This window comes from Salarias fasciatus, chromosome 19 (genome assembly GCF_902148845.1).
Source record: "Salarias fasciatus chromosome 19, fSalaFa1.1, whole genome shotgun sequence".
Classification (NCBI taxonomy): Eukaryota; Metazoa; Chordata; class Actinopteri; order Blenniiformes; family Blenniidae; genus Salarias; species Salarias fasciatus.
This window is the reverse complement of record NC_043763.1, coordinates 21655246-21680719: the sequence shown is the minus strand read 5'-3', so window position 1 is coordinate 21680719 and position 25474 is coordinate 21655246. Positions and strand designations below refer to the sequence as shown.

The window sequence follows — 25474 nt, the reverse complement described above, 5'->3', positions numbered from 1 at the left end:
CTATATTGTTTAGGACAAGTTATAAATGTTTTCAAATTAGCTGTATGGAAAAAAGTACACTGACAGGCACTGAACAAGAAAACACCAGCGGTGAGTCTTGTCCTTGAAGGAACCGACACAGGCGTTATGAAACAGTGCCTCTTTATTTTGTCCGCACTCACTCGAAAATGCATATTTACATGGCATGCCACATCAATACAGGTACTGACCATGGACATGAGAACACAAAGTATCTGCTCAAAGTGAAGGGCAGCGGAACTTACCCCATGAACAACCAACAGAAAGACAACAAAAAAAACAAAGCAACAATTCCTTTAGGAGTAGCTCAGCCATAGAAAAAAGTGCCTCTTGAATGTAGTTTTTTTTTTCTTTTCAAAATCTTAAAAAGAGGTAAATGTCCCATTGATGAGGACTGCACTTCTCTCTGTGACTGTAAAAGGCCGTTGTCATGGTCTCCATTTACACGAGGTTGTTCGAATTGAGGATGGACAGAGGATGAAGATACATGTGACATTAGGGGGGGTCTTACAACATTAATTCATTGTGGATGAGGACAAAGCTGATTGGCTTTGTTAACTGTCCAGTATGCTCAAAAACGTGTCCTCGATCAGATAATCCAGAAGAGCTTTTTCCTTTCAGGGGGAAAAAAAAAAAATCCCAAAGATCCAAAAACGGGTGGAGTAGAAGTTAAATACGTAAAAAAAAAAAAAAAAAAAAAAAAAAAAAAACACGCTCACACACTCACAAGTCAGTATACACTTGTCTGTAATAATGGGGGGACATTTGCACAAGTTTTCTTCGAAGAGAGATTCTTTGCGAAAAATGTTTCCTTTGATGAATCAGTATTTCCTCTGGGTTTGGACCAACAGTCTCTTCTTGTATCGACATTCAAACACACGTCCTATGGGAGTCACTCTCTCTCTCGCGCACACACACACATACACTCTTGTCACTTTCCCTCAGCCACGCACGCATGCGCACACACACACACACATAGACTCTCTGCTGCACGGTCTGTTACACATGCAATGTGATTTCTGAAGGAGGCGCTGGCCGCATTAGATCAGCCCCCGCCTCTTCTTGTAGTCCTCCAGGTTGAGGGACCTGCGGGGGGCGCCATCTTTCACAGGCAGCGCGTTGGAGCTCACAGACAGCGACTTCGCTTCTGCAAAACCAAAGGTGGCGTTAGACCTCTGAATCTGAAACACGCGACCGAGCAGAGCGACTTGGTGAAACGCTCACCTGCGTTGGGAACTTGCAGATCGATCTTTACATCAAAATCATGAACTTTAAACAAGTCTTCTGAGAGGTCAGTGGTTGGCTTGGGGACTTCTTTGTCTTTTGGGTTTACTTGACCCTGGAAAGAGAAGTAAGGAATTTCAAATCACAATATTCGAAATAAAGGAACTAAAGATGAAACGTTTCTCTAAAGCTGCAACAAAATTAAATTATTTTATCAAGAATTTGAACAATTCAACTAAAATTTGATGAATTGTTTGTGAACTCCTCAGCTGTGAGGGTGGAGGAAGCGTCCTGCTCACTCACCAGTTTGTTCTTCTCCGCGTTGGAAGGATCTGCTGCCGCCGATCCGGAGCCGTATTTCTGGTTGAGGTGAGCGAGGATAGCTGCATGGACCGACGGATCTCTGGCCTGCGGAGGGAGGAGAGAAACACACTCTCACAGCGTTTAATAGGAATATCTTGTGCCTCTAAATGGAATTTCAAGTGTTTGGGGCATGACTATAAATATTAAAATCAAAGCTAAAGTGTATCCAAAGCCTCCGTCTTTTTAACAGAGCAGAGAAAAATTACCCACAAAAAAAACGACGGTTAACTATTTCAGGATTTTGACTGATTTGTGAGAACGGACGGAATTCTCTTTTAAATTCATTAGAGGATACCAGAAAGTAGAACAAAACAAAACAACTCACATTTGACACCATGGTGGGTTTGCACTGCCTCCGCGTGAAAGGATCCATCTGCTGGTTTTTGGCATTTTGCCCTTCAGCCTGTCAAGACAAAGGCATTTTAAAAATACACTTATTTTCCCCACTAAATGTTTTGCAAAGCATGCAATAACACCAAAACTTCCATCCAAAATCATTCCATGCAATCAGAAGAGGTTCTCACTCACCACCAGAGCTTTCTCAGATTCAACAATATTCCAGCTTCTGTTCCTCTGATTGATGTAGCTACAGGGGGAAAAAGAAGAAGAGTTTAACAAACAAATCTAATTGAGAAAGTGTTTTTACAGTAACAGCTTTAATAAAGCAGTCTCATCTGGCGCACCTGATTGCGGAGATGTTTTTAGTCCTTTGTCTGTCGAGAGCTTCTGCCCTCTCCTCCAGCTCATTCAGCTCATCCTGGATCACCTTCACTCGGTCACCGTCTCCACTCTCCTCCGCCATGGCCTTGGGACAAAAACACAAAGAAGGTTCATGACGGGAAGAAGCTTGAGTTTGGATGGTGACACACACCTTGGGAAAAAAAGCACAGAACATGAACATGAAAAAGATGCTACCTTGTCTTTGAGTAGCTGCGTCTTCTTCATGGCGTAGTTTGGAGGAGCTTTTCGGAATCTGTCCTTTTCTTTGACGATCTGCAGAGAGGATCAAGAAAAACAGGTTTGTTGTAGCTAAAACACGAGAGGGGTCACTGAAGGTCGTTCATTAGCGCTTTCGTTTTGTTTTTTTTTATAATTGAATTTTGAGTATGTTAAAACAAAATTATCTCATGGAATTGAAGCTCCTCCAATCTAAAATATGCTGCAAAAACCTTCAGTCTATTTGTTGTCAACTAACTTTACAGTAATATTCCCTTCTTTTCAGTATATTAGTGTTCAGATGTCCTTTATTCACTCTGCTGCGATATAGAACGACCTTCACGGCTGAACTTTTTCTTTAAAAGTTGGAGAGAGAAAACAAAACTTACATCCTCAATATCTTTGTCGTTAAATTTATAGTTGACGGCCTCTTTGATGGACTGCTCCTTCTTGGTGATCTCATCAAGCGTTGGTACCTGCATGCCAGCAACTATCATCTGCACACACACACACACACACACACTGTCAGCGGTCTCCTTCCCTTCATCAAGAGCTCGAGCAACGTGTTTAACATCTTTTAAAATCTGCTTACCGCTTCTTTCCACTTCATGAATTCACTTTCTGTGAACTCCTGATTTGAAACGAACTCGAGCCTGAACACCCGAGTGTCTCCACCGTGCCTGAAGGACAAGAAGAGAAGCTCACGCTGGCGTCGCGCTAACCGAATCACAGCTGGTTTATGTCCAGGCAGCAGCGACTGCGTGCTCACCGTAGTTGCAATCCCTTGTTTGTTCGCGTCGATCCAAGCTGGTAAACCTTTGCCGTTTCTACTACGTCCACAATTTCAGCGACCTGTTAACAGCAAGGAAAATGAGATCTGACATCAGTAAATGCACTCTCATAGAAGAGAGGGTGGAGGAGAGCCGGGGAGGGTAAACTGAGCAAAGCTCACCCGATAAACTGGTTTACTGCTGCTGTTCCCGATTCCTATCCTGACGAAACAGCCGGTCACAGTCTTGGCGAAGAAAGGCATGTGGCACCAGCGCTCCAGCTTGTGTCTGGACAGGCGGATCCTGTTCAGCTCATCCGGTAGAGAAACAGGCTGAGACTTCGGAGGAGTTTCCTCCTTTCTGTTGGCAGGAAGCATCACAGGTTTACCAGACGTGTAGAGAGGACGGCAGCGCTGCTGTGAACTGGATGTACTCACTCATCATCGTCGTACGAGGACGAGCGTGAGCTCCGGTCGCTCTTGACCGATGACTTGTCGTCGTCTTCCTCCTCCTCCTCCTCGTCATCGGAGTACACGTCGCTGGCCTTCAGAGGCAGACGTTTGGCCAGCAGCTCGGCTGCAGAGAGACGCAGTGTTCTCATTTACAGCAGACCGAAGGAGCCGCCATCGGGCCGCAGACGGCGTGCACGCTCACCTGTTTTGTTCTTCTTCTTCTCACGTTCAGCTTTCAGCTCTTCCATGGCCTGGGATTTCTTGTCAAGTTTTTCGTCACGTTTGGATCGCCTCTCCTTGTTGTGAGACATGACCTGTGGAGGGAAACAGATTACAGTCAGAGAGGGAAGTGGAAAAGAAAGACCAGTGTCTGTGACAGTTCAACTAAAACTAAAACTGAGAAACGCTGATAAACAGCATAAAGAAACTAAACTCACCACTTGTGTGTCTTGAACCTGAGATTGCTTCCTTTTTTCTTGCTCCTCCTCCTGCTTCTTTTTCTTCTCCTCCTTTTCTTTCTTTTTTGCCGTCTTTAACTTCTTCTTAATTTCAAACCTAATATATATCAAAAACAAAACAAAACAAAAAAAAAAACAATTACAATTTGACAACATACCAGTAATGGGTGGCAGGAGGAATAACAGATCATCTTCTCTGATGAGTTTTGGAGTGACCCCTGAAGGGGGGGGATCAACTCATCCTCCAGCGGCACAAGATTTAACCTCGTACAATTTAAGGTGCTTCATCAGATCCATTACAACAAAGTAAAACTCTCCAGATTCTGTTCAGACAAGCAATAAGATAGAAGTGATAGATGTGCACAGACCCCTGTAACTGGACACACACGTTCTAGTCATGTCCAAAATGATCTACCGGTAATTTCCGGTTGAAATATTTTGACGCTGTATCTGAAATTGTAAGTATTAAAATACACCCCTGCCCTCATGTGGCAACATTTGGTAGACCACCAGACAAAATGTCCACAATGAAGTAAAGACCTGTTATATCTTCACCTCAGTGAACGTACAGAGGCCCCTCTTTCTCTAGCAGGCGATAAAAATATACATATATACAGGCATATGTAATTACTGCTATTTATATGATGCTTGAAAGTATACACAGTGTTTTCTTGTTTCTTTTCAACTTGTTTGGTTTTGATGACAAAAAAAAAAGAAAAAAAAATTAAAAAGTTGGATTACTTTTCACTACTGTTGCAAAGGAAGAGATAGATTAATAAAGTAATCTGGCCATCCCTAACCCACTTAGAGCAAAAGTCTCTTCAAGAACATTAAATGTTGTGGAAGTCAAACTTTGCATTAAGACTCTTGACCTCCCATGTAGCTGCGACTTACCGTCTTTTCAGCACCTCTCTCTTTTCAATTCTGTTGAACAGCTCCTGTTCTCTCTCCTTTTCCGTCATCTGCTCCAGGCGAGCTCGATCTTCGGCGTCGCCCATCAGGTCGTCGTCGTAGCCGTCCTTGAACACCTCATCTTCTGAGGAGTCTGAGTCGGAGCTTGTGGACAAACTGTTGCTCTCCGAGTCCGACACTTCACCTGGGACATTTCAAGAAGAAGAAGAAGAAGAAAAAGAAAAAACACACACACGGATAAGTTATACGGTATTTTGTGCTTTACATTCTGTCAAAAAAAAAAAACACCTTCTCAATGACTTCTCCATGACTTGCAGGAATCTAGAGATCTAGAGATTAAAACACCTGTTTGACCATTCTGTGGCAAATGCAATGACTTAGTCTGCATACGCCTTGGCAAATTTTATTTGCTTGTATTTGCGATTAAAACAAACTCTTTCAAAGACAGCGCCATCTCATGGAATTACCTGCATAACTGCAGCTGAGTTAACTGAGACAGAAAAGCTTTAACTGCTTTCAATCAGATTGATATGGTCACCATGTTAAAGAACAGCACAAACAAATCTGACTGTAGAGGAGCTATTGTTCCAAAAAGGGATCATTACGTCTCATCACTTAATGACTTTAGACCACATTCTCTGAATGCGTTTTGAAATGAATGTGTGTCAAGACACTAAGACACAAACAACAGCTTAGGTGCTACATCTTGTGCCACCTATAAAAGGGATGAGTGAGTCATATAATCCCAGCCTCCTGAAGTACCTGTGAACATGGCAGCCTGGTGGTAAACACGGGGCAGGAGGGTCAATATAATAATCTCAATATATATACCAAAACAGTACATTCAATTTGAATTTTTTTTCCAAACAATATATATTTTTAATAATAATAATTAAAAAGAGAAAACAGAGATCACATTCGGCTCTGTGTGGCTGAGTAACGCAACTTTTTGTTTTTATATTTTATGCAACATTTCACTGGAGGACATTTGGAGTATTCCGTTTACAGAACGATTTAGGATTCCACAGATTTTCTCTCTCTCTTTTTTAAATTTTTTTTTTTTTTGGGGGGGGGGGGGGCTGGATGTGAAAGGTCTTGAAGGAATTTAAAGCCACGTTACCTTCTTCAGGTGCAGAGCTCTCAGCTGAGCTGTCGCCATCCGAGCTGCCTGAAGCGTTCGCTTTATTAAGCTTCTTTTTTTTTGTGTTTTTCTTCTCCGATCCTTTTCCCTGCTTAGCCTTCCTCTTTCCTTTGGTGCCCCCAACAGTCCACTGCAAAAATGAGAATGTGATCATTCGTAGCTCTCAAATAGATGCTAGAAACAGACTGGAACCTCTTGAGAGACAGACCTCATCATCGCTGTCTGATGTCTCGGAGTCTGTGGATGCTGCTGGTTTGCTGACAGGTTCTTCCTGCTCCCCAGAGTCAACTCTCTTCCTCTTCGCCAGTGACAACAACTCCTGACAGGGACAAAAACACAGATGTCAAGGAAATGTCACCAATAACTGTGGCTCTGCTGACATTTGACAATAAACTACACCTGGGTTGACGTGACAATAAGTAAATGTTGCATCATCATTGCAGCAAATACATATATCTACACACATAAAAACTGGAGAGAAGAACAATAGGAATCAAACATGGGACGAGATAGAAAATTGCTTTTGTGTCAAATCGATACTTCTCTTGCTGTATAGCACTTTGATATATTAAAATATAAATTGCATTTCAAATAAAATGTATTATCATTAGTAGTAATTGGCGAAACCCAGAAGTAAAAAAAAACAAAAAAAACAAAATACTTTCATTTGACCTATAATTAACATGCAGTGTTCATTCTCAAATACAATGCAGCCTCTTTTTGTATGTTTTCAAGTTAAATACAGCTGCCATGTGTACTCAGAGGAAGAGGTGCACGGCCACAGCAAAGAGGCAGAACACTGAGTTACCACTAGATGTGTAAAGCAGAACTGTTGTGTCCTGTTAATACTTTCAGTCGTTCGAAAAATCCTGAATAAACAGCGTTCTGCGATTCATCTTTCATACAAGAACAAGAGCTACTACCAACATTATGGCACAATTTTGGAAAATTTCATATGTCTGGATGAGCTGCAGCTATCTCAACTACTTTTTTTTTCTGAGACCTGTAAACACACCGTAACAATAATCCAGACACTGAAGATAAATGCATACACAAAATGTTCTGACTCTTGTTTGGTCAGAAATCCTTTAATCCTTGTGATATTGTTCAGATGATCGTAAGCTGATTTTGTTATTGTGTAAAAGTGTTTGTTGAATTCCAGGCGTGGTCAACAGCAGAAGCATCTTCAGCAACAGACACAAACCACCAATGTGTTCTACAGACAGCAACACAGGAGATCCTTCTTCCTGTGACCATAATACTCTAACTCCACTTAGAAATGGTGATTGCTGTGTTAATCTGTTAATTTAATCCTTCTATGTCTACTCTAGTTGTTTAGCCCTGAATATACGGATTTTAATACTACTTATTTATTATTTTCTGTCTTATTGATATTTAATAAAGTAGCTGCATAGTGGAGCTGTGGTTAGCACTATCATCTCACTACAATAAGGTCTGGGATCAAATACTAGTTGAGGTGGAGTTTGCATGCTCTCCCTGGGTGTTTCCATGGATTTCCTCCAGGTACTCCGGTTTCCCCCAACAGTGCAAAAATATGCCTGTGAAGTTATTTGGTGACCCTAAATTGGTCCTAGTTGTGAAAGTGAGTGCGTGTAGTTGTCTACCTCTGTGTGTTTGCCCTGTGATGGACTAGTGATCTGTCCAGGTGTATCCTGCCCTTAGTCAGCTGAGGTGTGCAGGAATAAGCACTACACAGGACATATATCTTAGTGCTGTCAATTTTAATCGCGATTAATCCATTGAGGTCTGCCAACTGGATCAAAGAAAAGAACTAGAGGATAATAGTGTTTTTTCCTGACATTGGGACTGATTTATGAGGATTATATTCTTCATTGCAATTAATCTCAACTTTAAAAAAGTTAATTGTTGACAGTTCTCCATGAATTAATCACGATTAATTGCGATCAATGCGATTAAATTGCGATCAATGCGATTAAAACTGACAGCACTAATATATCTAAAAAGTATCTCTACTCTGTAGCTTGACTTTCTATGTGGAAGCTGCGTGTTATCACTGTGCATGTGGGGCCAGTTGGTGGTACTAAAATGTGTGACTGTTTATCTCTGTGAGCTTGCGCTGTGTTGACATCCATCCTTCTCCAGTTCCCTCTTTCTCTCACACAGGTGAAGTGAAGAGAGTTGAGCTGCAGATCTAAGCAGCTCCTATCAGACATGTTTAAGCTGCCTGCAGCTCCTCGCAGACTTCTCTACGCTGCTCGCGCTTGTTTGACAACAAACCAAAATAGAAGTCCAGCTCTGTGCTCGTGACGTCAATCCGGGGATAAGGTTATAGCACGCTAAATGCGACGACTCAATCCACGGATTCACCTGGCCTAAACACGTCCCATTCTCATTTAGTCAACAAACAAATCCTTCCCACGGTGCACGGCCACGGAAACCACTCAAAAGGCCCGTGGCGCGGCAATTTCGCTGCAACAACAACATGACGACAAACGTCCATGTAATGCTTCTTTAGCGTCCACTTCCCAGAGGCACTTGATAAACATCTTCGCTACAAATGTATGTCAGGCATATCTGGTTTCGGGGTTGTAAATAAAACGGGCCTTCTACAAGCTCGTTCATGCGAGGCCAAACACAGCGCAGTCAGCTAGCACACATTAGCTTCACCTCAAAACTGTTTGGCAAGTTTACTCGACTGAAACCGCGAAAAAAGATTCACTGACCTGATCTAAATTGTCGTCGCTGGCGCTGTCTTCTGAGTCAGAGTCGATAACGACTCGACCTTTCCGTTTTTTTACATTCACCATGATTAGCTGCTTAGCTAACCCTGGTAGCTGTCCCTGTGTCGTCTGATGGAGGCTAGTCGCTGCTGCTAGCAAGCTACTTGGCTCTGCAGTCAGACACACAAAGGCACAACTGCGCATGCGTGGACGTCCTGCGTCACATTGAACGCTGTCGTTGTAAATTCCGACTGAGTAATTTACTGACAGTATAGGAGAAATAAAGTTTTGTAATGTTCTGGTTGACGCTGGAGCAGAAAAATGAGATCATTTGACGTGAGCTTCTAAATAAATAATTTTTCATGTGTTTTTAAAGTATTTTAGCAAGCAATAGGGTCTCAAGTTACATATTTGACGAGAAAGCAGCTGAGTAATTATATTCAACAATCAGCCCACTCCAATATTCTTTATGTAGACATTACCAGTGAAAGGTGATTACACAGGATCTGGTTTGTATCTTCTGCCCATTAGAACATCCGTAAGCGGGACAATAATTTGGCATCTTTTCCAATTATATTGTATTTGGATGCATGACTGGCATTTTTTAAAACATCCAATGATCCTGTGTCATAGCTAAAAGTGTTATGTATTTAACAAATCAAATCGTTTGGAAACTGATGGAAAATTCAGTGGATAATTCTACTTTGAGATGATGGGGCATCTCGAACCTCCATAGACTTTCATGTAATGCCATTCTCCGACCACCTCACCAAGATGGCAGCGCTTAGGCACGTCCCTCCATGTATGTTTTCCTTTTTCTGAAATTATGTAGTATTCATACATATTCACATCATTTTGGGCTATTAAAGCATAAAAACAACAAAAATAATAATTCTTAGACGAAATTTAAATGTGATTTTTTCAATCTCTCATTTAAACATATCAGTGCTCGTGTATAGCATTTGCATACCTATACACACATTGAATTTATTATATATAAATATAAAACAGAACTTTGATAACCTTGCGTTCTTACACAGAGTGGGTAGTCAAACTTAAAAAATGCATAAGTGCATTTAAAATACATGATTTTTGTATCATTTAATTATTTCTTAATTGTGTTATTAGCACTACTAATGATAAAGACTAGATTATTAATCAGCACCATGGAGCAAATCAATGACTCACACACACTTCTATTCTCCCCTCCCTTTATTAATGTTCCCCCTTTCAGTTAATATATAATACATATATTCAATTCAATTCAATTCAATTCAATTCAATTCAATTCAGTTCAGCTTTATTTATGAAGTGCCAATTACAACATGGTTGTTTCTAGACACTTTTACAGAGAAAACCCAACAGATCCACATGAGCAAACATAAGCGACTGTGGAAAGGAAAAACTCCCTTTTAACAGTAAGAAACCTTTGCAGAACCAGGCTCAGAGGTGGCGGCTTTCTGCTGTTCCGGTTGGGGTGAGGGGACAGAAAGAGAATGAGACAGGACAGACAGTTTCTTGTATCTACATACAATTCATATATAGACACAGGGTACATAGGCTACAAGAGGAACAATCATCGATGACATGAAGCAATACAATGAAATTACAGTAGTACAATGAAATTACATTGAAGAGAGAGGAAGAGCAGAACTGGGAGTCGGTTCCACATGATAGGAGCCCGGAGTTAAGTAAACGCTTACACCCACTGGGTCCGGGTTCCTTGATTAATCAGTGTAACAGCTGTTTTGTTTGATGCCCAATTAGAATTGCACCCATTGAATCCAGGCTGTTTCAATGGATCAGCCGCGATTGATGTTCTGTCTGTGATCCCTCAATCACGGCTCTAGTCCACCTAAGAGACAGCCTCTTCGTCCAGGGTTTTGGTGTTCTGACTTTTTGGTCTCCCATAGTGGAAAGAGAGAGAGAGGGGGAGAGATCATTTCATTTCCATTGAAGTGGACACAGGTTCACAGATTTATACAATAAATCCACGACTCATTTTCCCAACATCACCTTACAGAACAGCTACATAATAGTTGAGAGAGAGAGAAAGAGAGAGAGAGAGACAGAGAGAACGAGACAGAGAGAGAGAGAGCAGACACGACCCCTAACTATAAGCTTTATTGAACAGAATGGTCTTAAGCCTCGTCTTAAAAACCGAGACTGTGTCACCCTCCCTTACAGACACTGGGAGCTGGTTCCACATAACATGAGCCTGATAGCTAAAGGCTCTACCTCCTGTTCAAATTTTAGAGAACCTAGGAACCTCCATGTTAATAGATATAGGATAAAACGTTTTATGTTGAAATCATGTTTGTTTCAAATCTGTTGGCTGCTTTTGGCTTTACTGAGGTCAGAAAACAAAAATAAAGCAATGAAATTAAAATAAAGAGATGTCGCCACTGTTCAATTATCACACTGCAGTTTTATTCAAACTTAAAACAACTACTTCAGGAAGAGCAACCAGTTAAACAGTCCAGTGTCTAATGGTGATCTTCTGTCAACTTATTAGTACATGATCTTCCTCAGTCCACAGCTTGAATTATGGCTTTGTGGCCACAGGCCGTACCTCCACCTCTTCTTTATTCTTGTCCACTCATTTATGTTTCCTTTTACAATTAAGCAACTTTTCTTGTTCAGTTTTTAACAGTCACCTTTGGCTGCAGCCTCACTCAACAAGTCTTCTGCAAGCAATCAGCAGTCTGGCAGCTCACAGTCAGCCATTTTTATTGTATTGTCTACACCCTCAGATAAATACCACGCGTCTCTTCAGCTGTCCCCTCAACAGAAGCTGTTCAGTGTACCCATCAGGTCAAACATGAACTGACCTCCAACAAAGATATGAGGTGTTAACAATGATATGCATGTTGTGATTCCATGTTACATTCTTTGTGAATAAGAATTTTTACAATTTAACCAAGTATGTCTCTAGATGGTGTTTCAAATTCATGCTCCATGTGGCGCCTTTTAACTTTGAGCACCTGCCCCTCCAAAGGTTTCTGCACAAACCTGCAGTCCTCACACTGTGAAACAAATCCTCTTCCTAAATAAAAACCAAATAAAATAATCTTATTTGCACTATGTGCTTATTTTATGAGCTCATGAGCACTTCCATGGTTTATAAATACTTGTATCACTATTATATATAAAATTTAATGTATTGAGTTCACAAACATCAAGAAGTCACAATCAAAGGGAGGCCACACCATGGCACATGTTTAAATAAGCTAATAATAATAATAATTAATAATAATAATAATAATAATAAGCTTCATTATTGAACTCACTAATTAATAAGCTTCATTAAAATTATTTAATAACCAAGCAAACAAAATGTATTTTTTCAAGCAAAAAATTGCTTGTTAGCACCGCAATGGTAGCTGGATAACAGACAAAACTATGACATGATATCAAACAAAAGCTGTCAACATAACTCTGTCATTTGTAAACACAAGCAGTTCATTCAAGCTGCTTTTTTCGTCCACCAGATGCTTTTAAACAGGACTGAGTTGAGACCCTTTTTTCATGCAAGACTCAATGCTTCAGAAAACTTCATTTGGGTTTCACTCCTATTTTAATTTATATTTTTTTCGAGATAACCTAATCGATTCAGTCGCAGAGGAACTTGTGCAAAAATTGAGTGTACTACTCCGGAGAGAAATCAGAGCTGCACCTCAAGCTGCGTTCAAGAGCACACACGTGTTGCGCGGTTTGTTGTTATGAAACAGGAGCGTCGGAGTCCATTGTGCAACGTTTCTGTGTGAATGTCTCTTGAACGCAGCCCCGGTGCTTCCGCCGCTTCCTGTGTGGACACGAACAACCTTGGTTTAGAACACGAGTAGCTTCAGTCACAGTTTGTATTTAACAACAATGTTATATGAGGAGATTTTATGACGTTACGCGTGTTGAGATTTCATGATATCGTCCAATGTTTCTGACAGGAATTAACTACTCCAGCCTGTCCAGGGTAAGTGTGAACAGGCGAGTCGTCTTTAAATGCGGTTACTGTATGGAAGCTGTCACAATGTAAACATCCAGAAGATCTGTTCAAGAAGAATTATGCAGAAATCCTTATTTTCATTGCTATGGAAATACCCTGAACAGTGAGTTCAAGACATGCATCGAATCAAAGAACCAAGTGAAATAGCGATTAGAGCTCTTCCAGACAGTTTCTATCTTGTTCAACTCGTTCTTGGTTCTCTACTGTCGTACTGTAACTTGAATGTAAACGTTTTGGGTTTTCTCTCCTTGCAGTGAATCCTCTGTCCTGGCCCTGAAATGTCTCTGCCAAAGCTCACCCATCTCCCTCAGGTGAGGCTGCTGACCTCCATCCACCCTCAGCAGCTGCTCCTCCCCCCCGTCCCTGCTCTCGCTGTGCCCCGCAGAGCTCTGGTCCAGGGTGAATACCGGCGTCCCGGCCAGCCCAAAGACAACAGGCTTCCATGGCAGAAGATCACCTTTAACTTATCAAAGGGTCTGGAGGGAATAAAGAAGCATCTGGGACTTTTGAAGCTGGATTTGACTGAACGCTGGGTTGGTCCAGAGGGCAAACCAATCCTGGAGCACATGCTGGAGCAGAACAGAGTGGTTTGGGAATTCCGAGGTCCGGAAAGCTTGAATGAGTGGACCGTGTCCTGTGACCATGAGATAGGAGGCCACAGTGAAGCTTACCTCAAGCTCGGCAAGCACAACACCGGCTTTCTGTACGGGACCCTGAGTTCAGTTCCACCGAGAGACGGAGAAACACGCTACAGTGGATACTGCTCCATGCGCTCAAAGCAGCCACTGGTTAGTGTCCGGCGCACTGCTGCCACCATGCCTTCAAATTCTCAAGTCAGGAATGATCCGAAGTCCTGGAAGTACATACTTCTGCCGTACTCTGGTTCAGAATAGGCGTTGATATTACTTGGTATGCACGGTGGAACAGTGATTAGTGTTCGTGCATCACAGCAAGAAGGTCCGAGGTTCAAATACTGGCTGTGGCTTTTCTGTGTGGAGTTTGCATGTTCTCCCCATGTGTGTCGTAGTTGGGGTTGGCACCAGCACCCTGCCACCCAGAAAAGGACAAGCGGATTAGAAAATGGGTGGGATTACTCAACCTTGAATTTTTAATATACCCACTGGAAATATGACCAGTGTTACCTCAGCACACACCACCCAGCCATAACATTATGACCAGATGTTCATTTTATCAAAAGTATATTAAATAGAATCTTTTTTTTTAAACCAAAATTTTGTAAATATCTCAACTATCAGCATTTTCTTTTGTTTTGCTTTATTCCCTAATGCATAAATGCAGTTCTAGTTTCACTGACATTTCTGAAAGCTGAGATAATTAGACTCTCCAACAATGACCAAAATACCCCCCCCTTTTCTCCTTCCAGGGTTCATTTGACAGGAAGAAGTTTCACGATTGGACCAATTTCAACACGCTGCATCTGCGTGTCCGTGGTGACGGCCGGCCGTGGATGGTCAACATCGCAGCGGAAACTTACTTCTCGCACCAAAAGGATGATCTGTACAGTTATTTCCTGTTCACCAGGGGAGGGCCTTACTGGCAAGACGTTAAAGTAAGAGAGAGCAAATATGACCGAATCCAAATCCTGGGATTGAGAGCTGGAGTGTTAAATGTTTTCTGTTGAATAATGTTATTACTCATACATTAAATATAGAAAAAAGAAATGAAGGAGCTTCATCAATCTGACTAATCCGAGTGTTGCTCATCCCCAGATACCTTTCTCCAAGTTTTTTCTGTCACATCGAGGAAGGATACAAGATGACCAGCATTGTCTCTGGTTGGACAAGGTAAATCACAGCAAAACAGCATCAAATGCAAAAAAATGTGTTTGTTACCTTTTTGAGACATGACTTAACCACATGAAAATGTTTCACCTGCTTTTTTGTCCAGATTAAGACCATTGGGTTCACTTTGGGAGACAAAGCAGACGGCCCGTTTCAGCTGGAGATCGACTACATCGGCGTGTGTAAAGACTACGCTCACACTGAGGAGTTCGCCTACGAGGTGTACAAGAGGAATCCTGAAGTGTGAGAACGACCACGACCTGTACCAAGCTTGGAGAACACCGACATCCCGTCCAAGTTCTGTTTTATAATAAATAAAGACATTAAAATTCTAAAAACATAAGAAAGTGGAATTTATTTCATAAGAATAAAAAAACAGAAATCCTTTAAATCTACATCTTTGTTTTAATCAGAATGAAAAATGGCAGGGATGTTTTAAAGAACTTTAAAAAAAGCTGGGAATACTCTGAAGAGCAACACAGAACATACTACGGCACAAATATATACACCAAAAAATTGCAAAACAATTCGGCGAATCTTCACATCATCACCAGGCCCCTTCGTGCCCCAAGCAAACCGTCTTTCTTCTGCTTCCGTCCCTCCATGGTCTTTGTTCTTCTGTCATCCCTAAAAATAATCAGACGTCCATCAGAGTTGCAACAAGAACAATAATTTAGGAGACTCCAAAACCACATGCGCCTCAACTGACCTGGTCTGGACTTTGTGCTGTTTGTAACTGTCCTGACGCGGATTCGAGGTCAGAGATTTGTTGAGTGCAGGCTTTTCCTTGACCTCTGCAAACGGCTTCAGCTTACCTGTTGAGAATTTTGTACAGAGCATAAAAGCTTTGACCTGCCGGGCCGATGGGGCGCTGAGATCTGAGGCGATCTTGAGTTTTCTACCTGCGTGAGGCTTGTAGGTGAGAGGGCGGGACAGACTGGCCTTCAGGTCGAAGCTCTGCTTCTTCTGGGTGCCCGGGGTGGTGGACATGCTCGTGTTGCCCGTGAACAGGAATGGCTCTTTGGAAATTAAAAAAAAGAGAGAGACAAAACCATAACCGAATGAGTCTCAGCATGTATGTGGCCAGCTCACATATTTTTTCAGACTGTTGGAAGGTAAACGCACTTGGAGTTTTTGTGGGTTTCGCCGCCTCAGCAGCAGGCCTCTGTGGGGTGCTGGAGGCCATGCAGAGAGACATGCGAGCCGGGGTCTTGATCAGGGATGTCTTGTGCTCATTATCAGCGGTGGCTTCCGAAAACCTGCTCACAAACATAGAGACTGTTGAAAAACTGACAGTAATGACAAGTCAGGACTGAACAAATTCTGCCATGTTCACAGTTGAAAGCCAAAATACATTGATGGCTGACCGATAAGTTCCTCAGTCAGTAGTGACTCACCGAACATTGATCCTGCGAGTGGAGAGGACAGATGGTCTGAAAGGAACCTCTTCCTTCCTGGCAGGTTTCTTCGGAGGAGCTTTACTGGCTGAGAGCAGTGTGTGTCTGCGTGGGTCTTCTGCTGCCTTCTTGGATGGAGCAGGACTGAACAGGCTGGTTCGAGCTGGATTTGGTTTCTGTAAAATACAAGCAAATGTCTGAGTACTGGAGATTTTGAATTTTGCCATTCTCTTGCTACACTTTGTTTCTGACAGCTTTTTCATACAAAACAGTACTCTAATCAAGGTTCACATGTGTAATTTGAATTTCCAAATCGAAATAGGATGACAGAAGCACCTTGACTTCTTTTGCAGAGTTGTTGCAGGATTCCAGCTGCTTATTTCTTCGTTGAAAATAGGAGTCAATTGACTCCATTTTCTGAAATTGAGCCTCGTGAAGCTTCTTGAAGTCTGTAAAAGAGATAGAATTAAAATCTAAATAAATGAATAAAAAGGTTGAACACAAAAAGGAAAAAGAGAAAGAACTTACTTGGTGTGATGGGCTTGCTTTTCTGTAGCCGAGGGATTTTTCCCACTGGTCCTGCTCGCTGCTGTTTCTCTAAACAAACAAAAAAAGTAAATGATTCGAATTTTTTTTAAAGATAGTCTTGCAGAATCCTCCATCAGTCAAACCACACTGCAGACCTGTGTTCTGATCCTTGACAGGCGGCTGTGGCTTTTTCTGGCTGTGCCTGCTCTCTTGTGGAGGTCCAGCCTTCTCTGAATCCTGTGAGGAGGATAACTTCCTCTTCTTTGCATCTTGAACTTTCTCAGGTAGAGTCGATTCAGGCGGATCCTTAAAAAGGTCAGAAGTGCAACTTCTTAAAACCAACGCATGAGGTGCCGACATTCAGGATGCTGTGATGCACAATACCTCTGCGACATCTGAAGGCACTGCGGTGTCCGTAGTGTCCTCAGAGACTGTATCAGACATCTTTCTTTTCTTTCCTTTCCCATGCCCTCTGCGTTTGTTCACAAACGCCGTGTCCTTTTCGTCCTGTGGAGGGACCGTCTCCGCATTGTCCTGGGGAGCAACGCAGACACACAGTATATTTTAAAGAGCTTCATCTCAGGTCTCAGGAAAGCCAAATAATTAAATATCAAGTTACCTTCGCTTGTTCCTCCGTCTTTTTCTCTTTTTTATGATGCAGTTTTAATGCTTTGATGAGTTTTTCGGCCTGTTTTGAGACAATAAGATGTCACACATCAAGCAGACACTATGCAAAAACAGCCGCGACAAACATGCGAACGATTCTTAAAAGTGTCGTTTTCTTACCTTCATGTTAGCCTTAAGTCCGGAAGCCTTGGCGTAGGCTTGCAGCTCGGCGTATTTCATTGAGTCGAAATCCATGTTTGATGGAAAATATTTCCGTCTGTGTACGAACCATATGTTTACCCTCCGCATCCACAACAACTGGCTCGAGACCGTTAAACCACTGCAGTTTAGTTTAAACTGCTGCAGGGAGGCGTGTTCTGCCATCTGATTGGCTGTTCAGACGTGACGTACAGCCAATCAGAACGCAGTTTAATGTCGTCATAACGTCTATGCATAAATATTTTCGAACATTTAATTTAAAATAATACACTAATGGAAAAGAGAACCTCAGTAGTCGCATGTTTATTAGGATAAATATATATATTACAAATGATATGTATTTAATAAGCTAAACATTCTCAGCTGGTGGCAGTGATACGGCGACGCGCGAGGTACAAATTTGGATGAACAAAACCAGCGCGCTTCATTTCTGGGGGGAAACAATCAAGCTTTCAAACATGGAGTTCAACGAAAGCGTCCTACTGAAACGTGAACGCGTCAACGACAACAAGCCTTTGGGAGGAGGGAGGCAGCGGGTGACTCTCCACTGCGGGCAGTGTAACGTCGTCCTGTCCGATTCCTTCTTCGTCTGCGGGGAGGTTCCGAGTCTGGACTCCATCGTGTGTCTGAGTGAGTGACTTCACTTCATCATCGAACTCATTCTTACTGAAATAACTGCAAGCACACCCAGGGACAACATGCAAACCCAACACAGAAACCCCACCGCTGGACTCCAACCAGGGATTACACAACTTTGGAGGAGTGATCACTTGTAAAATTCAATGAATGACAGCGTGCTGAAGTTTGAGGTAGATGTGTGTTTTGATAGACACAAATGCAGATATTTTAGCTTTTACTCTAGTTTATGCTGTTATTCGTACTCTATGATGTACATTTTACGAGGTTGTCTTGATATGAAAGAGAATAAAACCGTCAACTTAGTATTATAATTAGAAAACAATAGTATTATGTATATTGTGGCTCAAATTCAACACACACCTGTATAATTTTGAAAGTAATCTGATACAGATGCCTCTTTGAAAAAAGAATTTTGATAATCACTTATTGGCCAAATTCAGTCAAGCTTCTTAAAAGTGCATGATTTCTCAATATTTCCCACCTTTCTTGAAATTGTAACCACTAAACCAAAGAAAATAATAGATATGAAGGCATATGTAATGAATTCCTTTGTTTTTCTGTCCTTTCAGAAGTAACTGATGACGTGATTGTTACTGATGCAAAAAAGATGGGATACACAGGAGCTATGGTGAATTGGTGAGTGGTGAATTTTCCCCCAGTGTGTCTTCCCTCCTCCATCTTCCATATTTACCCTGAAGTTATTGCATGTTTTTTTTCTTTTTTTTTTTTCTGACCTGGGTTGTGCTCTGGCTTGCTCTCAGCATCTACAGCCGGCTCGTATGTGGAGGCTGCGGTTGTGCTGTGGGGAGAGTGATTCACGCTTCGCCGTCACGCGCAGCCATGCTGCGCTCCTTCTTTCTGCTCTCCAAGGCAAACGTCAGCTGGTAAGGCCTGACCGATTTTGTATGACGGGATCTTTCCTACATTTCTTGATTATTGTGACATCAGTTTGTTTGTTTTTTCCTCCCTGCAGCTACGTTCTCAACAGCTGCTCAATGGTGAAATCGTCCATGCTGTCATTCAATCACAAATCCTTCAGAGAAAACATGAGTGAGGTAAGTTAGCAACACAGCTGACCTGATGTGAATCTGAAGTAGGGATTTGCCAGGCATTCTCTTCTTTAAAAATAATCATTTGGATCCTTTCAGAGTGATGGCGAGAGAGTCACTACCTCACTCCTTGAAGTGTTTACAGCTCCAATCTGCCAGAGCGTTCTGGATTATGTGGTAGAATCAGGAGTTCAATCAAGTCAAATCAAGTTTGACAGCATGTTGAATGGATGTAGAGTTAGGAAGACATTTTATGTGAAACTACACCTAGAGTTATATTTTTGATTAGATGCAGATCAACAAGCTCGAAATTGATCCTATTAATGACATCAGAATAATGTAAACTAAAACCGAACCGTAGTTTACTGAACAAGGTGATCTGGGGAGGACAAGAAGACTTTCTCTTGATAATTTAAAAAGACTTTTTCCTTCTTTTCAGACCAAAGAAACGTTTGAGAAGACAGTAGATCGGATGTCGCGCCTGAGGAGCAGAATATTGGAGAGAAATGCTTCTCGTGCGCAGAGCAAGAAGTGTGCATGAACACCAGGCACACGCTGCTTTAACTTCACCTTCAGATCAGTTTGATCTGTGAACTGATCTTTACATCTGGTTGATGGTGACGTGTCCCTGGTTCTTGTGGTCCTTTCTGCAAGTTTGATGTTCTCCCTGTGCCAGCCCAGCTTTCTCCCATTTCTTTACACCTACAGATTCTATGGGGATTATTCATGTTTATTTTCAGAGTGTAGGAAGAGAATACACAAACGTCACCGTTTATTTTTACATTATATTTGCCAAGTTCTCTTTGTATTGTTTTTTTAAATGTTTGTCTTAGGTCTGAATAACGTTTGAATAAAACCTTTGGGAATAAATGTTTATTTTTACATGTAAGATTTTTTTTTTTACTGTCCTGCTTTACTTTATATGATTTAAATGACCAACACTTAGTTCAGAGACTATCAAAACTGCATATAGATCAAGAAAAAATAACTAAAGAGTTTTGTCAGCTGAAGTGCTAAAGAATAAATCAGAAAGTTCACTGAATATTTCAGTTGATGTTATTCAGAAGCCTTCTTGCTTCCATCCCTCTTCAATCACAAACCACCACACGGCCTTTCAATGGCACCATGCTGCATCATTTTATTGCTGAATTTCTTTTATCTTTTTTTTTTTTAAGTTAATACAAAACCAGACAAGAGGCTCACACAGAATAAGCATGCCCGTTTCCTCCCTCTGAGTGCATAGTTTCTACACAGTCCACCTCGGTGGAAAAGTTGATCAAAGTATTGTCAATACTCGAACTGAAGCTTTAGTTTCTTCTGAAGGGAATAAAAGGCTGATGTGTGTTTCTCAGCTGCACTGAGAGCAGAAAACACTCTCCTTTTTTCTGTTTTTTTTTTTTTTTTTTGGTGCTGTTTGCATCACCTGGGAGCAGTCCGAACCGCGCACGGCGGCGGGATCTGCTCCGGCGTGCTTCTTGTCGTTTGTGTTAAACACGTCGTCACAGATATGAACATCTCCATACCCTAATTACACTCGTTCACATTACAAAGTTGGATTATTGCATGCAATACAAATCATTCAATATTCTGCTAAAGTCATGCATAATTTTTTTTTTTAAACCCATATATTCTTGTTGCTAGATGTCTACTTGCTTATAAATTGTGATTATAAATCCCCGGAGAGAGCATTACAGGGTTTCAAGAACACAGTATTCAAGAGAGGATGGTGATGAGGAGGATGATGGTGCAAGTCAGTACATCGAGAGAAAGTGCTTTTTCAAACAAGTGTCAAGTTCGTTCAGTAAGTCCTTTGCAGCCACAGAGTCACTGAAAAGTCTGTGTTCCTAAAGGAAGAGGGTGGGTCGTGAAAATGCTACAAGAAGTTGAATTTAAAGCATCTCTCATGTACCGGTGGTTAAACATGACTTTTGGTGTTTAAGGAATCGAAGGCAGGCAAAACAAGCGGCTAGATTTGTCGGGATGCTACAGTTATACGCTTTTTTTTTTTTTATTAAAGCCAATTATATGACTTCTAAAGAAAAGCTTGCGTCGGCATTAAAGAATGAGGGGGATCCTTTCCATGTGACATTAGAGAATCCTTTACACATTTACACCCTGGCACTAAACTCATGCATTATTGTAGATTATTGCTTCTAAAAATCTAATCAAATACAATTTTATGGATTAAAATCGAGTGCTCTGAATCCCAAAACTATGAGGTACTATGTACAAAGCAACGTCACGGCGAGGGAGTGAAACATCAGATTCTCGCCGCTCTCAATCGCCACATCGCATCTCTGCAACTCGGATGAGAATAGTTTCACGGTGAAGACGTAATCCAGGGGTGTCAAACATAAGGCCCGCGTGCCAAAAACGGCCCACCAAGCAAATTTTAAACATTTCAAAGATGCATTTTTAACACATTTTTTGAAGAGTAGCAAGCAATCCTTAAAGCCAGGGTGAGTTTGTAAAAAAACCAAGTGAGTTTTTTAAATTTTTTTTATTTTGACATTTGACTTTAGTTTGTAAAAGAATGTTTTGTTGGCTTTATGTTGAGATTCTAGTCATTTTTGGGTTTTCCAAAATTATTGTATCTATACTGCACTACAACAAAGAAAAACTTTAAAGTTTAGATTTCAAACTTATGATATTTTAACATCCTGATCCACTCAAGTCCAGGTTAGGCTGTTTGAGGCCTTGAAACTAAAATGAGCTTGACACCCCTGAGTTACCCTGACGTTCCACTAGGGGGAGCTACAGTATCAAATGGCCTTTTAGGGAAGGCCTCTGCAGCAAAGCATTGCAACCTGCACTGGTTTTAGGCTGAGTGCAGGGTCTGTCATAAACAGCTTCGCGAAAATCAAACACTTGGTCTGTTTCCTCATTGGGATCAGAAGGAAATATTTTGGATCGAAGTTCAGGGTAAAACCGTATCCTGGCGTGGCGTGACCTTTTAAATGTGGGTCAGTCTAGAAGTTGATTTCACTATTCTTCATGAAGCAAGCGTCACTACTTATCATGCATGGCTACTAATGTTGGCACCACAGTCCTGCTAAATAAGCTAATGCACATGAGTCTATACATATCTTAATGGAAGACATTGGTGATTTTGTTGCTTTCAAACAACTTGTCACTTGTTTATACAATATACAGTTTGGTCAACAACATGACAGTTAGGATCAAATATTGCACACATCCCGGTAATAATGGATTTCTTTTGTGGAAATCATGTATTTAAAAAAAAAGTGAGACCAGGGTTTCCTTTAGGAATTAAAAAAAAATAATAATAATTTGCAAAAAATGAAAATTGTGCAGAAGGCAAATTAAAGTTGAGGGGCTTGGATGAAGTTAGTATAAAACTACAACTTGCCAAATTTCATCAATCTCAATAAATGCATCAGCAGGGGAGTCGTGCCAATTTGGTTTCTTCCTCTACATGTAATCTGTAGACTTCACAAAGGAAATACAAGGAAAGAAAAGTACAAAACGGATGCATAGGACGACACAGTCTGGGTGCATCGGTGTCGATTGAATGAACGGCGAGCACCATGTGCATGGAAAATAAACGGACTTCACGGCGTAGAAAACTGCTGTGGCGCGTTACAACCATGAGGCTACTTGTACTGATCACCTTTTCAATCCTGTTCGACTTGCTATGGCGATGAGGTAGTGCAAAAAAACAACAGAAAACACCCAATGGGTCCAAGTCGAGTCACAGGCCTTGATCATTGCTACAGTATTTTGTGTCATTAATATCACTGCAAGTAATTTGTTCGCTATCGAACCTCTTTGATCTAATTGCAGAGAGTTCGGGGTTACTTTTTGTTCAGATTTTATGCAGCCCGACAGGAATCCTACCCAGAATTCATGGTGACTTTAGGCTAATTTGTTGCTCCATAACTTCTCAGACACTTCAAACGCTGCAAGGCTACGTAGAGGCATGATGGGCGCGCACGTCGTGCCAGTGAGGAGGCTCAGGCTGCAGAGGCAGGTCGGGACACGAGGGAGGAGCTGTGGAGGAAAGAAGGCCAGCGTCCCAGACACAGCAAGGAGGAGGACACCCGTGTACCAGAGGCCCAGAAGAGGTCATCTCACTCGGGACGCTTTCCCCCCGCGGGCCCTGCTGGCGGTGGGGGTGATATGTTGATGGTGCTGGGTCTGATCGAGAGGGAAACATCCTTCCAGACCGAGGCTCTGAGACGACCTGCCGGAGGACAAACTGAGTCTGAGTGGCTTTTCCTCTGATTTTATGATGGAGTATGCAGTTTTAACAATGTCATCTTTCACAATGGACACACGTTTGGTGATCCAGTCATGATTGATAGTATAGCAGGAGTGTCAATCATAAGGCCTCTAGGCCGAAACTGGTCAAAAATTCAAAGAAAACATTGATTTTTTTTGGCACAACACAACACTAAGGCCTGAGCTGAGATATGATGTTGCCGTGAAGCACAGCAGACTCGCATCGGCCTCAAAGCCATGCTGTCAGGGAGAGTTTGACAGCTCTGCTTCACACAGACTTCATCCAAACCGGGTCATGACAAGTGGAGTCTATTCACAGAGTGATGGACAGGGGACACATGCACACGCACACACATACACACACACCCACTGCCAGATATTTAAATCCCAACCCCTGATGCAAACCAGGGTTTGAATCCCTCCCCACAATCTGCCTGTCCTATCTTTCTCAAGTCTCCCCCTCTGAATCTGGTTCTGCAGGTTTACAGGGAGTGTTTTCTTTCCACCCTGTCCGATACTTTTTCATGCGGAAATGTCGGGTTTTTCTCTGTAAAAGCGCCTTGAGATGCCTGTGTTGCATTTGGCACCATATAAATAAAAGCGTATCTGAATGGACCTAACATGCACGTACAAAGAAGCACCAGTACCTTCCGTGCAAGCACAGGAAGAACATGCAAACTTCACAAAAATGGAATGAAAATTACAACAATTCAGAATTGTCTCTAGATCATTTCCAATTTCATCACTGTCACTTCATATTATTAGTCTTTTGTGTAATTCTTTGTGAATTCTGTAGATTTATACACTGCCTCCTATTCTTTGTAAATGACCTACTTCCACAGACACTGAATAAAGGATGCATGCAGAGCGTCAGGATTCGGCTGAAAGTGATCTGAGGGAATAAATTAAAGTACGTGCAGTTTGATGATGCCTCTTACAGGTAAATTGATAATTACTTAAATTATCCCTAAATAGCATGATCGATATGTGCAGCTTCCAGACCAACAGTGCAGAGCACTGAAAACCCTCCAGAATGAGGAGGAGCTGTGCAGGAGGTGTCGGATCTGCTCGGGTTTGGTGCTCTGACCTTGGTGCAGGTTGAGATGATGCGGAGATGTTTGAGCTCCGAGCCGCAGCTGCACACAATGGTAAACAAAAGCCGGGGGGGCGTCGCTTCCTCTGCGGCCGCGCCGGGTTCACTGAGCGGCGGGCGGCCACGTCGGTGAGGAGGCAGCCGAACCGCCGGACCTTCTTCACTCCCCGCTCCGTGCTGCTCGCCTCCGAGGAGAGAGAAGAAGGTCCCGTCGGCCCTTCCTTCCTCGCTGCAGCCTCCGCTCTACGCCATTTTCACTCTGCCACTACGAGCCAGCGGAACCACGCGCGGATTGGAGGAGCGGGGCTGTCAATCAAAGAGAAGTCCCGCCCCGGAAGCTGCAACAGTCCCCATTCAATACAATGAAAACATCCTCTAAACATTAAAATGAGCTTATCTAACTTCAGCTGCTTTTTTCAGACATGAACTCAGAGTCATTAGAAACATTGTTTATCTGTCCATTAAGACTTGAAAAAGAGGTTTTTAGAGGAGTTGGTTCTTTCCAGTTATCTCTGTGCCGTTGAGTTTTATCCATTCATCTGATTCACGTTGACAATGGTCCCTGGGGTCAGTCAGCCAACTGTGGGCAAGGGTTGTGTTCACTCTGGACAGGACACCACGTGACTTGATTTTCAAATAAATGTAAAAACATGCACGAGATTTATCAGATTCTAAGTTATTGTGAATGTTTGTCATGTGAACCAGAGACCTGTCCATCATGTCTTCTGCCTTCATTATTACCTCGCTGATTAAAATGTGTCATTGTTGAAGTGCAATAATGACTGACTTTTCTGAAACCTTCTTGAACAAGAAAAAACATGTCTTGTTACATAGAGACAATGCTTTTCTAGGCCAGGTGTCTTCTCATGAAAATCAAGTATTGTCCACATGAGAGTATCTCCAGTCTGGGTGGAGTTTAT

General features: G+C 42.0%; 4 protein-coding genes and 1 long non-coding RNA gene across 5 annotated transcripts; 2 read left to right on the top strand and 3 right to left on the bottom strand.

Annotated features, from left to right (window-relative positions):
- Positions 1 to 124: 124 nt before the first annotated feature.
- Positions 125 to 9177, bottom strand: rtf1 (RTF1 homolog, Paf1/RNA polymerase II complex component). The gene is made up of 18 exons (XM_030117200.1): positions 8980 to 9177; positions 6483 to 6593; positions 6254 to 6404; positions 5116 to 5317; positions 4201 to 4318; positions 3966 to 4077; positions 3749 to 3887; positions 3494 to 3671; positions 3311 to 3393; positions 3134 to 3221; positions 2931 to 3038; positions 2521 to 2598; positions 2289 to 2410; positions 2134 to 2191; positions 1931 to 2008; positions 1546 to 1650; positions 1243 to 1357; positions 125 to 1165 (listed from the first exon to the last, which is right to left on the bottom strand). Exons 1-18 carry the CDS (start codon positions 9061 to 9063, stop codon positions 1059 to 1061), a joined length of 2037 nt encoding a protein of 678 aa, XP_029973060.1. The 5' UTR covers positions 9064 to 9177; the 3' UTR covers positions 125 to 1058.
- A 3612-nt stretch (positions 9178 to 12789) lies between these two features.
- ndufaf1 (NADH:ubiquinone oxidoreductase complex assembly factor 1) lies at positions 12790 to 15166 on the top strand. Its single transcript, XM_030117204.1, has 5 exons — positions 12790 to 12946; positions 13234 to 13767; positions 14364 to 14549; positions 14710 to 14784; positions 14888 to 15166. Exons 2-5 carry the CDS (start codon positions 13258 to 13260, stop codon positions 15026 to 15028), a joined length of 912 nt encoding a protein of 303 aa, XP_029973064.1. The 5' UTR covers positions 12790 to 12946; positions 13234 to 13257; the 3' UTR covers positions 15029 to 15166.
- nusap1 (nucleolar and spindle associated protein 1) lies at positions 15117 to 17977 on the bottom strand. Its single transcript, XM_030117202.1, has 11 exons — positions 17493 to 17977; positions 17326 to 17394; positions 17091 to 17240; positions 16862 to 17012; positions 16707 to 16775; positions 16515 to 16627; positions 16179 to 16354; positions 15907 to 16040; positions 15684 to 15800; positions 15491 to 15596; positions 15117 to 15408 (listed from the first exon to the last, which is right to left on the bottom strand). Exons 1-11 carry the CDS (start codon positions 17694 to 17696, stop codon positions 15321 to 15323), a joined length of 1377 nt encoding a protein of 458 aa, XP_029973062.1. The 5' UTR covers positions 17697 to 17977; the 3' UTR covers positions 15117 to 15320.
- On the top strand, positions 17636 to 19974 carry oip5 (opa interacting protein 5). The gene is made up of 5 exons (XM_030117205.1): positions 17636 to 18161; positions 18740 to 18806; positions 18932 to 19054; positions 19144 to 19225; positions 19659 to 19974. Exons 1-5 carry the CDS (start codon positions 17936 to 17938, stop codon positions 19758 to 19760), a joined length of 600 nt encoding a protein of 199 aa, XP_029973065.1. The 5' UTR covers positions 17636 to 17935; the 3' UTR covers positions 19761 to 19974.
- A 368-nt stretch (positions 19975 to 20342) lies between these two features.
- Positions 20343 to 24827, bottom strand: LOC115406928 (uncharacterized). The gene is made up of 2 exons (XR_003933580.1): positions 24549 to 24827; positions 20343 to 23423 (listed from the first exon to the last, which is right to left on the bottom strand). It is a non-coding gene; the product is annotated as an uncharacterized LOC115406928 (long non-coding RNA).
- Between the last annotated feature and the right edge of the window lie 647 nt (positions 24828 to 25474).

Excerpts from the sequence above, each read along its gene's own strand:
- rtf1 (XM_030117200.1), bottom strand. The coding sequence starts at position 9,063 with ATGGTGAATGTAAAAAAACGGAAAGGTCGAGTCGTTATCGACTCTGAC. Across the intron at positions 3,394-3,493 it reads GCAGTAAACCAGTTTATCGG|GTCGCTGAAATTGTGGACGT; the intron begins GTGAGCTTTGCT and ends TGCTGTTAACAG. Across the intron at positions 2,192-2,288 it reads AAAAACATCTCCGCAATCAG|CTACATCAATCAGAGGAACA; the intron begins GTGCGCCAGATG and ends TTCCCCCTGTAG.
- ndufaf1 (XM_030117204.1), top strand. The coding sequence starts at position 13,258 with ATGTCTCTGCCAAAGCTCACCCATCTCCCTCAGGTGAGGCTGCTGACC. Across the intron at positions 13,768-14,363 it reads TGCGCTCAAAGCAGCCACTG|GGTTCATTTGACAGGAAGAA; the intron begins GTTAGTGTCCGG and ends TTCTCCTTCCAG. Across the intron at positions 14,785-14,887 it reads ATTGTCTCTGGTTGGACAAG|ATTAAGACCATTGGGTTCAC; the intron begins GTAAATCACAGC and ends TTTTTTGTCCAG.
- nusap1 (XM_030117202.1), bottom strand. The coding sequence starts at position 17,696 with ATGGCAGAACACGCCTCCCTGCAGCAGTTTAAACTAAACTGCAGTGGT. Across the intron at positions 17,241-17,325 it reads AGACGGAGGAACAAGCGAAG|GACAATGCGGAGACGGTCCC; the intron begins GTAACTTGATAT and ends GTTGCTCCCCAG. Across the intron at positions 16,776-16,861 it reads TGTCAAGGATCAGAACACAG|AGAAACAGCAGCGAGCAGGA; the intron begins GTCTGCAGTGTG and ends TTGTTTGTTTAG.
- oip5 (XM_030117205.1), top strand. The coding sequence starts at position 17,936 with ATGAACAAAACCAGCGCGCTTCATTTCTGGGGGGAAACAATCAAGCTT. Across the intron at positions 18,807-18,931 it reads ACAGGAGCTATGGTGAATTG|CATCTACAGCCGGCTCGTAT; the intron begins GTGAGTGGTGAA and ends GCTTGCTCTCAG. Across the intron at positions 19,055-19,143 it reads TCCAAGGCAAACGTCAGCTG|CTACGTTCTCAACAGCTGCT; the intron begins GTAAGGCCTGAC and ends TCCTCCCTGCAG.